This window comes from Ranitomeya imitator, chromosome 7, assembly GCF_032444005.1.
Source record: "Ranitomeya imitator isolate aRanImi1 chromosome 7, aRanImi1.pri, whole genome shotgun sequence".
Lineage (NCBI taxonomy): Eukaryota > Metazoa > Chordata > Amphibia > Anura > Dendrobatidae > Ranitomeya > Ranitomeya imitator.
This window is the reverse complement of record NC_091288.1, coordinates 221400137-221414264: the sequence shown is the minus strand read 5'-3', so window position 1 is coordinate 221414264 and position 14128 is coordinate 221400137. Positions and strand designations below refer to the sequence as shown.

At 45.9% G+C, this 14128-nt stretch overlaps 1 protein-coding gene across 3 annotated transcripts in view; it reads left to right on the top strand.

The window, feature by feature from the left end:
- Window positions 1–12168, top strand: part of LOC138645662 (uncharacterized) — a 37428-nt gene extending 25260 nt beyond the window's left edge. For all 3 annotated transcript variants that reach the window (XM_069735115.1, XM_069735116.1, XM_069735113.1), the window contains 2 exons: window positions 2995–3071; window positions 11647–12168. In XM_069735115.1, coding sequence (XP_069591216.1) covers window positions 2995–3071; window positions 11647–12014 — 445 coding nt within the window. In that variant the 3' untranslated portion in view covers window positions 12015–12168. The remainder of the gene's footprint in view (window positions 1–2994; window positions 3072–11646) is intronic.
- The last annotated feature ends 1960 nt before the right edge of the window (window positions 12169–14128 follow it).

The window sequence follows — 14128 nt, the reverse complement described above, 5'->3', positions numbered from 1 at the left end:
ACCTCGGTCGTGAGAGCCGAGACCACTACACCCTTTTGGAGGATGGGTACCGGATCTTCCCGAGGTTCTCGCCCCGGGAAAACACCTGGACAAGGTGTCCGCTTTAGTGTTCTTAGACCCAGGTCAGTAAGTAACAAAAAAGTTGAATCGCGTGAAAAACAATGCCCAGCGAGCCTGCCTGGGGGACAGACGCTTGGCTGACTCCAAATAAAGCAGATTTTTATTGTCGGTGATAACTGTAACCTGGTGGACCGACCCCTCCAAGAAGTGTCGCCATTCCTCCAAGACTAACTTGATAGCCAACAACTACCTGTTGCCGATATCGTAGTTACGTTCGGCGGGCAACAGCTTCTTGGAGAAGTAGACGCAAGGATGCAACTCGCCCAAGGATGAGCCTTGTGACAGCACCGCCCCCACTCCAACCTCAGATGCATCGACTTCCACGGTCGGTAAATGGTTTTGATACATCAGGTTGCACCAGAATAGGGGCCGAAGCAAAACTGTTCTTTAGGAACTCAAATGCGCGCACAGCAGCCTCCGGCCAGGCGGAGAAATTGGTACCTTTTTCGTCATGTCAGTGAGCGGTTTAGCAATGGTAGAAATTTTTTTTATAAACTTTCTATAATAGTTAGAAAACCCAAGGAACCGCTGGAGCGCTTTTAGGTTATCAGGCCGTTCCCAATGCAGCACCGCTTGCACCTTAGCGGCTTCCATTTTAAACCCTGAAGCGGACACAATATAACCCAAGAAAGGCAACTCCTGAACCGAGCATACACATTTCTCAAGTTTTACATAGAGCTTATTTTCTCTGAGAAGCTGTAACACCTGCCTGACATGCTCTAAATGAGTATCACGGTTGCATGAATATATGAGAATGTCATCAAGGTACACAATAATGAATTTCCCCAGTACATGCGAGAACACATCATTTATGAAATGTTGAAATACAGCAGGCGCGTTTGTCAACCCAAATGGCACCACCAAATTTTCAAAATGACCTTCTGGAGTATTAAAAGCCGTCTTCCACTCATCACCTTGACGGACTCTTATGAGGTTGTACGCCCCCCTGAGGTCAAGCTTGGAAAACCACTTAGCACCAGCCACCTGGTTGAACAAATCAGGTATCAGTGGCATCGGGTATGGATCACGAACCGTAATCTGGTTTAACTCCCTAAAATCCAGACACGGGCGTAGCATGTGGAATTATATACTTTACAAAAAAGTGTGAAACAAATGAAATTATGTCTTATATTCTAGGTTCTTCAAAGTAGCCACCTTTTGCTTTGATGACTGCTTTGCACACTCTTGGCATTCTCTTGATTCTATGTGTATATATCTATTCTATCTTTTCTATTCTTAACCTGTCAGTGTGATTTTACTGTACGCTGGACATGAATTACGGGCTTTTCAAGGGACACTGGTGTGTAAAAATTGGACAGCACTTGCATGGTGCAACTGCTGTACGTTTTTTTCTCGCACCCATTGACTTGCATTGGCGAGTCTCGTCCGAGATACGCAGCAAATCGCAGCATGCTGCAATTTTATTCTCAGTCCGATTTCAGCTGAGAAAAAAATAGCAGATGAGATGTCACTCATTGAATAACATTGGTCCGAGTGCAATCCGATTCCTTATCGGATTGTACTCGTCCGTTTTTTTCACAAGTGAGTATGAGTCCTAAGAGAACCACTACATGACAATGTGACCAGTATGTGTCTGACGCCTCCTTTATGACTATTACTGGGTGTATCTGAGTCCCTCCTATGTCACATTTTTGGCACTTCTTGCTTCCTTCATAAATCACACTGAAAATTAAATTTTTGTAATAAAACATACAATTTTGGTTACTTACATTATTATTTTTTTTTTAAATCTGTTTTAAATGTTGCCTTATATACAAGTCATTAGACTGGAGAGAACGATTCTGAACACATTCTTTCTTCCTATAAACTACAATTTCTCGTTGGTTTGGAATGTTTTATTATCAGTCCTTAAAGTGGAGTGAAAGTGTGACCCCATTGTTCTCAGCAGGGATCTGGGGGTCAGAGATGTCTTCCTCATGCTGTTCTCCTTCCATTAAGAACTTTTTCCAATCATTTTAACATTTTCGCTGCCCCCCAGACCTCTTTGAAGGGTCTGCCAGAAAAAAAGCTGGGCTTTCCCATTGATCCCATTAGTGCATTAAAAGAGGTCTGGATACACATGATGAGAGCATTATACTGCCTCTGTACAAATCCCTAGTTAGACCGCACATGGAGTACTGTGTCCAGTTTTGGGCACCGGTGCTCATGAAGGATATAATGGAACTAGAGAGAGTACAAAGGAGGGCAACAAAATTAATAAAGGGGATGGGAGAACTACAATACCCAGATAGATTAGCGAAATTAGGATTATTTAGTCTAGAAAAAAGACGACTGAGGGGCGATCTAATAACCATGTGTAAGTATATAAGGGGACAATACAAATATCTCGCTGAGGATCTGTTTATACCAAGGAAAGTGACGGGCACAAGGGGGCATTCTTTGCGTCTGGAGGAGAGAAGGTTTTTCCACCAACATAGAAGAGGATTCTTTACTGTTAGGGCAGTGAGAATCTGGAATTGCTTGCCTGAGGAGGTGGTGATGGCGAACTCAGTCGAGGGGTTCAAGAGAGGCCTGGATGTCTTCCTGGAGCAGAACAATATTGTATCATACAATTATTAGGTTCTGTAGAAGGACGTAGATCTGGGGATTTATTATGATGGAATATAGGCTGAACTGGATGGACAAATGTCTTTTTTCGGCCTTACTAACTATGTTACTATGTTACTATGTTACTATGATTCCCATTATACTCGTTACTCAAAACGAGCATCCGAGTATTGGGAGTTGTTCTGTTCGAGCACCGAGCATTTTAGAGCTCGCTCATCTCTAGTTACAAAAATTCCCCTAATATCATCTGTGTCACAGCAACTCTACAGTAACTGGTTCACTAACACCATTCTCATCATTCTACAGTGCATTAAGACAAATTCCGAAAAAGGATGAAGAAGAGGAAATCTTGGAGTTTCTTGAAAATGTTAAAAAAATCACAGGTAAGAGAAGAGTCTGATAATGATAACACTGGAGGTAGTGATGTACACAAGATTTATAGAGAACAGCGTAACTCGCCATCCAGATGTCCTGTACTGATCCGGAGTTACCTCCTGTAGATCTTTTATTATAAAAATGAAAAACATAACAACAATAATAGCAGAAAACATAACAAAAATATTAGCCAGAAAATAATCAGTATACTGAACACTGGTCCAGCCGCTCATTCTCTCCTCTCACACATACAGTCATGGCCAAAAGTATTGACACCCCTGCAATTCTGTCAGATAATACTCAGATTCTTCCTGAAAATGATTGCAATCACACATTCTTTGGTATTATTATCTTCATGTAATTTGTCTTAAGTGAAAAAACACAAAAGAGAATGAAGCAAAAAGCAAAACATTGATCATTTCACACAAAACTCCAAAAATGGGCCAGACAAAAGTATTGGCACCCTCAGCCTAATACTTGGTTGCACAACCTTTAGCCAAAATAACTGCGACCAACCGCTTCCGGTAACCATCAATGAGTTTCTTCCAATGCTCTGCTGGAATTTTAGACCATTCTTCTTTGGCAAACTGCTCCAGGTCCCTGATATTTGAAGGGTGGCTTCTCCAAACTGCCATTTTTAGATCTCTCCACAGGTGATCTATGGGATTCAGGTCTGGACTCATTGTTGGCCACCTTAGAAGTCTCCAGTGCTTTCTCTCAAACCATTTTCTAGTGCTTTTTGAAGTGAGTTTTGGGTCATTGTTCTGCTGGAAGACCCATGACCTCTGAGGGAGACCCAGCTTTCTCACACTGGGCCCTGCATTATGCAGCAAAATTTGTTGGTAGTCTTCAGACTTCATAATGCCATGTACACGGTCAAGCAGTCCACTGCCAGAGGCAGCAAAGCAACCCCAAAACATCAGGGAACCTCCACCATGTTTGACTGTAGGGACCATGTTCTTTTCTTTGAATGCCTCTTTTTTTTCTCCTGTAAACTCTATGTTGATGCCTTTGCCCAAAATGCTCTACTTTTGTCTCATCTGACCAGAGAACATTCTTCCAAAACGTTTTAGGCTTTTTCAGGTAAGTTTTGGCAAACTCCAGCCTGGCTTTTTTATGTCTTGGGGTAAGAAGTGGGGTCTTCCTGGGTCTCCTACCATACAGTCCCTTTTCATTCAGACACCGACGGATAGTACGGGTTGACACTGTTGTACCCTCGGACTGCAGGGCAGCTTTTGAACTTGTTTGGATGTTAGTCGAGGTTCTTTATCCAACATCCGCACAATCTTGCGTTGAAATCTCTTGTCAATTTTTCTTTTCCGTCCACATCTAGGGAGGTTAGCCACAGTGCCATGGGCTTTACAATTCTTGATGACACCGCACACGGTAGACACAGGAACATTCAGGTCTTTGGAGATGGACTTGTAGCCTTGAGATTGCTCATGCTTCCTCACAATTTGGTTTCTCAAGTCCTCAGACAGTTCTTTGGTCTTCTTTCTTTTCTCCATGCTCAATGTGGTCACACAAGGACACAGGACAGAGGTTGAGTCAACTTTAATCCATGTCAACTGGCTGCAAGTGTGATTTAGTTATTGCCAACACCTGTTAGGTGCCACAGGTAAGTTACAGGTGCTGTTAATTACACTAATTACAGAAGCATCACAGGATTTTTCCAACAGTGCCAATACTTTTGTCCACCCCCTTTTTATGTTTGGTGTGGAATTATATCCAATTTGGTTTTAGGACAATTCTTATTGCGTTTTTTCATTTAAGACAAATTAAGTGAAGATAATAAAGAATTTGTGTTTGCAATCATTTTCAGGAAGAAACTGAGTATTATCTGACAGAATTGCAGCGGTGTCAATACTTTTGGCCATGACTGTATTATATATACAGAATAATAACTAACATTCAGTATTTACACCTTCTGGTCCAGTCACGAAACTAAATAATAACAAATAAACAATAGCAAACAAAATTATATACATTAACATTTTATTTTTTTATTTTTTTTTTATTTAAATTTTTTTAAATAATTATTATATTCTTAAAATTTTTTTTTTTTTTTATAAAATAACCACAAACTATGCAGCTATATACAATACTAAGGTATACCCCACATTCAAGCCCACCATTCCCAACTCCCAACTGACCTGAGCCCAACTGACCTGAGAGCTGGTCCTGCGTCTCATGCCTCAGTCCATGTCCAACGTCCATAGGCCAGATCAGGCAGTGCCAGTTTTCCCCCAAAAAATTCCAGTGTCCCATAGTCCCACAAGATAATCCCATCTCCCCCCTTTTCCCACCACCCAACCTAACACCTACACCCAATTCTATATCCCTATATACAATATATACATTATATACAGCAGCACACACCACAAGAATTACAAATCACGAAGCCCAAGTTCGGCGCCTGCAGCCCTACATCACTGTATAATGATCAAACAAAACAAAAATCTACAGTGTCAGCAGCAGCCCACCACCAGGAAAGGAGATGACCAGACTAGGGCACACTAAAAGAAAAGCCCCTCCAGAGGAGAGCGGCCCTCCGTGCGCCCAGTCTCCCATACTCCAGAGAGCGCACCTTCACCAGGTCACCAAGTATGGTCCTAAACACATCTTCCACTGGGAGGATTTTTCGTTGCGTCGATACTAAGCACCGTGCGTTCCACGTGTGATACCTAACCACTGCGCTAACTAGAAATAAGGTGCAGCGGTCCCGACCACCAAGGTCTCCGAATGCTCCATAGGCCCATTCCGCATAGGAGAGACCGGCCAGCCGAGACCAGCCAATGAAGGCGCCCACCCTGTTGTACACCTCTGTGTTGAAGGGACAATGAAGCAGGAAGTGGTCAATGCTTTCCAGCACGGTACCACAATGCTCCCGAGGACAATTCCTGTCCTCAGAGCTCCTACACGTCAGATTGTCCCTCACACACAGTTTCTCATGGAAGCAGTGCCAAGTTCCAAATCTTCGAGGGGCTCCTGATAGAATTCAAAAGATGCAAACCCACCCCAAGATCCCGGCTTGGGCAATCCCTGAGCACCAGAGGCCTCTGGAAATGGGTGAACTGAACCCCATTGTCAAGGAGTTTCCTTGGCAGAGTCCTGATCTTCCACATTCCCAGACCCCACCAACGAATTACCTTCAGAACCAAGGTAGCGTAAGCCGGAAGATGTCCATGCGGTGGGCGAAGATCCTTCACTTGCCCTCCTGTCTCCCATTCCTGGAAGAAAGGCTGAAACCATCCCCTACAGGAGAATACCCACGGAGGAGCCCTCTCTTTCCAGAGGTTTGCGATATTGATCTTAATGAAGGTATCCACAAGGAATACCACAGGGTTGACCATACCCAACCCTCCTTGTCTCCTCGTACGGTAAGTAACCTCCCTCTTGACCAGGTTCAGTCTATTCCCCCATAACAGTTGGAAGAACAAACTGTAGACCCGAGTCCAGAGAGATTCCGGCAAGATGCACACACTGCCCAGATAAATCAGTAAAGGGAGCAGGTAAGTTTTGATCAGGTTTACCCTTTCCCTTAGGGTCAAAGTCCAACCCTTCCATTCGTTCACCTTCTGACTGTCGATCTCTAGCCTGCTGTCCAAATTTTGTTTGGGGTAATCCCCGTGGCCAAATTCGATGCCAAGGACTTCTGCAGAAACTTTGGGCCCTGGAAGGGTGTCCAGGAGATCAAAACCAGGATCTCTTCCTCCCAGCCAGAGACTCTCACACTTATCCCGGTGAATCTTGGACCTGGATGCTCCCGAATAGCGATCTACCTCTGACAGCAGCCACCCTGCCTCCTTGTGAGAGGAAACAAAAACAGCGACATCATCAGCATATGCCACCACCCTCAGAGTTGATCCCGGTGCTGCCCGGTCCACCCCGATCCCAGCCAACAGTCCACGATCCCCCCTCCTAAGAAGTGGGTCAATCGTAAACACGTACAGCAGCGGGCTCAAGGGACAACACTGGCGAACACCGGACCCAACCTCAAAAGAGCTGCCAATCCAACCGCTCACAAGTGGGAAACTCTCTGCCCCACTATACAAGATCTTAAGTCAATCAACAAACCCCCCACAGCAGGCCATATCTCAGAAGGACGGACCAGAGGTACTCATGATTAACCCGATAAAACGCTTTTGCCTGGTCAAGTGACAGCATGTTCCCCTTCCAATGACCAGCCCTACCCTGCTCCACTGCCTCTCAGACACAGAACCCAGCACTAAATGTGCTGCGGCCTGGAACAGAGCAATGCTGGCCCTCCGAAAGGAGTCGGGGTGCAAATTTCACCAGCCGATTAAACAGCACCTTTGCCAGAACCTTCCTGTCTGCATTGAGAAGCGCTATGGGACGCCAGTTCTCAATGCAAGACGGGTCCTTACCCTTTGACAAGATGATCAGAGCAGACCTCCTCATTGACTTCGGCAGATTACCCGAGGAAAGACACTCATTGAATACCTCAGTCAAGAGGGGAACCAAAACGTCCTTAAAGGTCTTATAGAATTCAGATGTTAAGCCATCTGGACCAGGCGATTTTTTGGGGGCAAGCCCTTCAATCGCCAACTGAACTTCCTCTTCCCTGATCATTTCTGTCAAAACGTCAAGAGAGGGGTCTACCCCTGGTTCGGGGACAGCTTCAGCCAGGAAAGCCGACATCTCATCCCAATCAAGATCCCTCTTCCCCAAGAGGTGTGAGTAGAAGGATCTGACAACCTCCAGGATCCCTGATCTGGATCGCCTAAGAGACCCCGTAGTGTCGACCAGTCCTGTAACTACTTTACTATTCACTGACATCTTGCAGTTTCTGTAAGTATCGGGCGAGCGGTACTTCCCATAATCCCTCTCAAAAACCAAAGATGCGTGTCTATCATACTGACACCTCATAAGCAAAGATTTCACTCTGGAGATCTCCTCGCGGCTACCTCCAGCACAAGATGCTCGAATTTCCTCCTCAGACCCTGATACAGACGGTACCTGTTCAGACTCCTGAGGCTCGAGAGCTGGCGGAAGAATCTCGCCACCCTTTCCTTGAACATCTCCCACCACTCTGACTTACTACTACAAAGATCCAGTAATGGTACCTGGCCCTGAAGAAATTCCTCAAAGGACTGTCTTATCTCCGCTTCTTCCACGAATTGAGACGAATTGAGCCTCCAAAAGCCTTTTCCCATCTGGAGGGTCTCTGTAACATTCAGAGAAAACAAAATTAAACAGTGGTCGGAGAACTCCACCTCAACAACAGACACTGCTGAAGAGACAGCTTCCTCCTTTAAATAAAACCTATCTATTCTGGACCTACAGTTGCCTCTATGATAGGTGAACCCCTCATGGCCTGGGGTGTGCCGAATGTGGACATCCACCAGGCGAGCCTCACTAGCTATACTATTAAGGGTGACGCTATCATAAGTCAGCTTGTCTCTGGAACCTCCTCTATCTCGGGGCCTCGTGACAGCATTAAAGTCCCCTCCAAAGACAACCTGCCAACTTGTAAAAGGTAGGGCTTGATCCTCATTAAGAGACACTTCCGGTCCCTCTTAGATTGGGGACCATAGATGTTAAAGAACCGGAGCTCTTGTCCCTTCATTAGGACATCTAAGATCAGGCACCTCCCCATTTCAAACTCAATAACCCATTGGCATTCCACCGATGCGGTAAAAAGGACCGCCACTCCGCTATACGGCTCGGCCGCAAGAGACCAATAGGAGGGCCCGAGTCTCCACTCCCTCTTAGCTTTAAACACATCTGCCATGTTGGGCAGCCTGGTCTCTTGCAAAAAGAAAATGTCAGCTTCAACCCGGCTGAGAAATTCAAAGGCCGCAAATCTAGCTGTATTTGACTTTATGCTGGCGACATTAATGGACGCCAGCGTCAACGGAGTGGGTACCGCAATCATTGGTGATTGAGTTAGATCGCTTTTTTTTCCCACTCCCCTTATCCTCTGCCTCAGAGGACGAATCCTTCCCCTTCTTTAATGACATAGAGGTGTCCATTCCCACATGTTTTTCTTTTTATCGTCCTCGTCTCCGGACTCTGGGCCAGTCCCTCCCTCCAAGGACCGTACATTCCTAGAGGGAGGAGACTCGGTGCCCCCTGTAAGCCCCGCCGAAGCCAGAACCTCACCCTCAGCTTCCTCCTCAGAGGAAGAGATGTTCTTAAGGGCTTGGAACCGGTTAGAAAGACCAACCAGAGGGGAGTCGGTTTTTCCTTCCTTAGGTACCTTGGTCAGAGTGGGAGAAGATGTTTTATCTTCCTTCTTTCTCTTATTTTTGGTGCCGAGCTTACGCTTTTCCTGTAGCCACTGCCTATTATCCTCATCCATACTTTCATAATGGGAGGATTCGGAGGCAGTGGCACTTTCCTCCTTGTGGATCCTCCTGATGTCCTCATCCAACTCATCATCCCTTGGGGCCTCAGCAGCAAGACTGGCGTCCAGGACAGGGGGTCGCCCCAGTAGCCCGAGGCTCGCCCAGCTCACTATCCTGTCTGCGCTTGTCTAGACGCCTTAGCTGGGCAGGCGTCTTTTTATTACTATTCCTCCTTGGCCCCTCAGCTCCCTCACCCCTGCTAGTCCCTTCCCCAGCAGAATCAGCGTCATGTCTTTCTCCCACCGGGGTCACGACTGCATTAACGAAGGAGCGAGGACAACGGCTGAATGGGTGACCTAACTCGCCACACAGGAGACACTTAATCTCCACACAAGATGCAGCAAGATGGCCGATATCCCCACACAATGCACACTTCTGCACAGTGCAGTTTGTGCTGAAGTGTGTGGGGTCACCGCACTTGTGACAGAGCTTCGGTTGCCCCTGGTAGAAGACCAGGATTTGATCCCTACCCAGGAAGGCAGATGATGGAATGTGGGCAACCGTACCACCTGAACGCTTAAGATTTACCATAAACGTCCAGGCCCCTGACCAGATACCAAACTCGTTACGGTTTTTCTTTGGCATCTCCACCAGCTCTCCATATCGGCCAAGTCACATCATGCCATAACAAGAAAGCGACTCATTACAAGTCATCACGGTCACATTCTTGACTCCAGAGCTGCACTCACTATTCTGCTGGTGCAGTCAATATGTACATACGTTACATTACTGATCCTAAGTTACATCCTGCATTATACCCCAGAGCTGCACTCACTATTCTGCTGGTGCAGTCACTGTGTACATACATTACTGATCCTGAGTTACATCCTGTATTATACTCCAGAGCTGCGCTCACTATTCTGCTGGTGCAGTCACTGTGTACATACTTTACATTACTGATCCTGAGTTACATCTTGTATTATACCCCAGAGCTGCACTCACTATTCTGCTGGTGCAGTCACTGTGTACATACATTACAGTAATGATCCTGAGTTACATCCTGTATTATACCCCAGAGCTGCACTCACTATTCTGCTGGTGCAGTCACTGTGTACATACATTACATTACTGATCCTGAGTTACATCCTGTATTATACCCCAGAGCTGCACTCACTATTCTTCTGGTGCAGTCACTGTGTACATACATTACATTACTGATCCTGAGTTACATCTTGTATTATACCCCAGAGCTGCACTCACTATTCTGCTGGTGCAGTCACTGTGTACATACGTTACATTACTGATCCTAAGTTACATCCTGCATTATACCCCAGAGCTGCACTCACTATTCTGCTGGTGCAGTCACTATGTACATACATTACATTACTGATTCTGAGTTACCTCCTGTATTATACTCCAGAGCTGCACTCAATATTCTGCTGGTGCAGTCACTGTGTACATACATTACATTACTGATCCTGAGTTACATCCTGTATTATACCCCAGAGCTGCACTCACTATTCTGCTGGTGTAGTCACTGTGTACATACATTACATTACTGATCCTGAGTTACATCCTGTATTATACTCCAGAGCTGCACTCACTATTCTGCTGGTGCAGTCACTGTGTACATACATTACATTACTGATCCTGAGTTACATCCTGTATTATACCCCAGAGCTGCACTCACTATTCTGCTGGTGCAGTCACTGTGTACATACATTACTGATCCTGAGTTACCTCCTGTATTATACTCCAGAGCTGCACTCACTATTCTGCTGGTGCAGTCACTGTGTACATACATTACATTACTGATCCTGAGTTATCTCCTGTATTATACTCCAGAGCTGCACTCACTATTCTGCTGGTGCAGTCACTGTGTACATACATTACATTACAGATCCTGAGTTACATCCTGTATTATACCCCAGAGCTGCACTCACTATTCTGCTGGTGCAGTCACTGTGTACATACATTACATTACTGATCCTGAGTTACATCCTGTATTATACTCCAGAGCTGCACTCACTATTCTGCTGGTGCAGTCACTGTGTACATACAATACATTACTGATCCTGAGTTACATCCTGTATTATACCCCAGAGCTGCACTCACTATTCTGCTGGTGCAGTCACTGTGTACATACATTACATTACTGATCCTGAGTTACATCCTGTATTATACCCCAGTATATGCCTACTCCAGAGCTGCACTCATTATTCTGCTGGTGCGGTCACTGTCATTACCGGGTGTTTTCTCTTCTCCCCTGCAGGTTTCCTCCCGTTCATCGTCCTTACTAATAAGATACGCGGTGACGCTGACAAGCTTCTCTCCCAGTTTGAACAGTTCGGGATGGAGAAAATATTTGAGGTTGAGAATTACACAGCAGAAAATCATGTGAAGTCTCCTGAAAAGGAAAAAACCTTTCTCACCATCTTGAAAGAAATTTTGGATTACGTGGATTTTGTAGCCAATGTTGCAGTGCCAACAATGGACTCTCCAGAGGTGGAGCATGAGAAACGGCAGCAAATGATACTGAAGGTGGCGCATGACAATGACGTTGAGAGAAAAAAGAAACAATGGCTCGCCGAGAATAAGCCACCAGAGAAGAAAGCTAGATGGCCATGTAATGTCCAGTAGTTCTACCATCAGCTGCTAAAAATGCCAAAACGAGCCCGAAATTCCCAGGAATGTGCCGCCTCCGGATGTAGAAACCTTCCCTATGTAACACGTCCTTGTGGAATGGTCATTTGTTGCCTTTCTTGATACAATAAACGCCTTTATCCGCTACTGAGCTGCGTTTTGCGTCTTCATTCGGTGAATGGCCGTATACTGAGGTCCTCACCTGTCACCCGGTCACAGTGGCCATTGTTTGCGTTTGTTTTATTCCCGATGCCCTTTGAGTAGGACGTTTTGTTTTCTTGTTGTTGTTTTAAAATCCACCATCCAGTTCTGGAGATGGGGACCTTTTCATTTAGTGTCATTTTTATGTATTTTACAAGGGGGCGGGGGTAACAGGATAACTAGACAACAGGGATGAGCGAGCATTAACATCTCAAATGGTCGTTACTCGAACCCAAGTAATTCCTAATACTCGCATGCACGCGTGTGATGGGAGTCAATGGGGAATCCAAGCGTGTTTCCGGCTGGCCCTACAAAGAGGTCTGGGGGGGGAGGGGGGCAGAGAAAATGTTGATATGGATGGGGTTTTTTATTTACCTTGTTCACTATTAGGTAAAACTGAGCTTTCGATATGATTCCTGAGGTCAGTACAATTACGCAGATTTAAGTGGTAAAAAGGAAAAAAAAAAATCTGTATGCAAAAAAGTCTTGCTTTTGTCTCCAATTTAATCAGCCATCATGTGTCTGTAACAGCCGCGGCTGGAGAGGAGATCCACCCACAGCTGTTAACTGTTAAATCCCACGATCAGTCTCTGGCAGCATTTACCATGAGCCGATATATGAGCGTGCGTCATTCCACGCTCCCATCCTCATGCCCGATGGGCATCGTGCCGATGGGTTGTCATGACAGTCATTACAATCCTCCTGTGAACGCCGGATCGTGGCCGTCATTCATAGGAGATCGTGATTTCTGCTTTAGTGGTGCTGAAACCCTCATAGGTAAAGCACAAGATGATCTCCGCTTCAAGCTCCCTTAGGGGACCAACAAGTAGAGAAAAAGGGAGAAAATAAGTTTTTAAAAATATGAAAAAAAACCCACAAAATTTCAATCACTCTCCATTTGCCCCATTAAAAATAAAATCTCGAAAAAAATAAAAAATAAATAGGCATATTTGGTGTCGCTGTGCTGATAAGCGTAAGACCTATCGAGATATACAATAAATTAATCTGATTGGCAAACGGTGTAACGAGAAAAAATCTAAGAATTACGGAGCTTCCGCGTCTCTTCTTTCTGCTCGGCCTGAACAGGGGTCTCGGTTCCGGCCCCCTCCTTTTGGTGCTGCTGCGGCCTGGTCGGCTTCTGTTCCAGGACATGGGTTGGGATGGTGGGCTGCAGTGCTCATGGCGGTGCTGCTCCTCCGCCTCCTCCTCCCACTTCTCCATTTCCTCACGAGTTGGGGCGAGTGATCCCACCACATACCCTTCCGACACCAGACTTTACAAAACACAGACTTTTTTCCTACACACAGGCTATATGAGGGAGGCGTCAGGGTGCCACGTTTGACCATAACCCGGCTCACGTCTACTTCATCACCAGTCTCCTGTTCTTTATTGAACCCATAGTCTCTGACTATCCACCACCCGGCCCTCGGTGCATTGCTCTTCGAATAATGGTCTCTTTGGGCCTGCTGTGTTTGTGTCTGCTGTGATATCATGCTGTAAGCAAAATGGCGCCTGCCAGTCACTTCCGGTGCACTTCCTGCCAGACTGGCTCCGCCCGTCGCACTGATGACGCTACCTCTGCTGTCACTCCAATGAGAGTCTGCCTTGGGACATGACACTTGTCTCGTTGTCTCTTACCCAGTGAGCCATCTCTCTTCCAGGATCACGTATCCTTCTGCGCCTCCTCACCTTTTCTGGGTTGGACTTGGATCCCGCACACCTCCTCCCTGAGGTCATTAGTTCGGTGGGCTGGACACTTAGTTTTCCTGTCTTCAGACACCAACTACTCAAACGTTGGGCAGGACCTCCAGTAATTGCCATCTTAGCGCTCGTGTTGCTGTCCGCCATCTTGTTCGCCTTTAAGGTACTAAGTTCTCCCTACTAATGTCAGGACTCCGGCCACCTTTTAA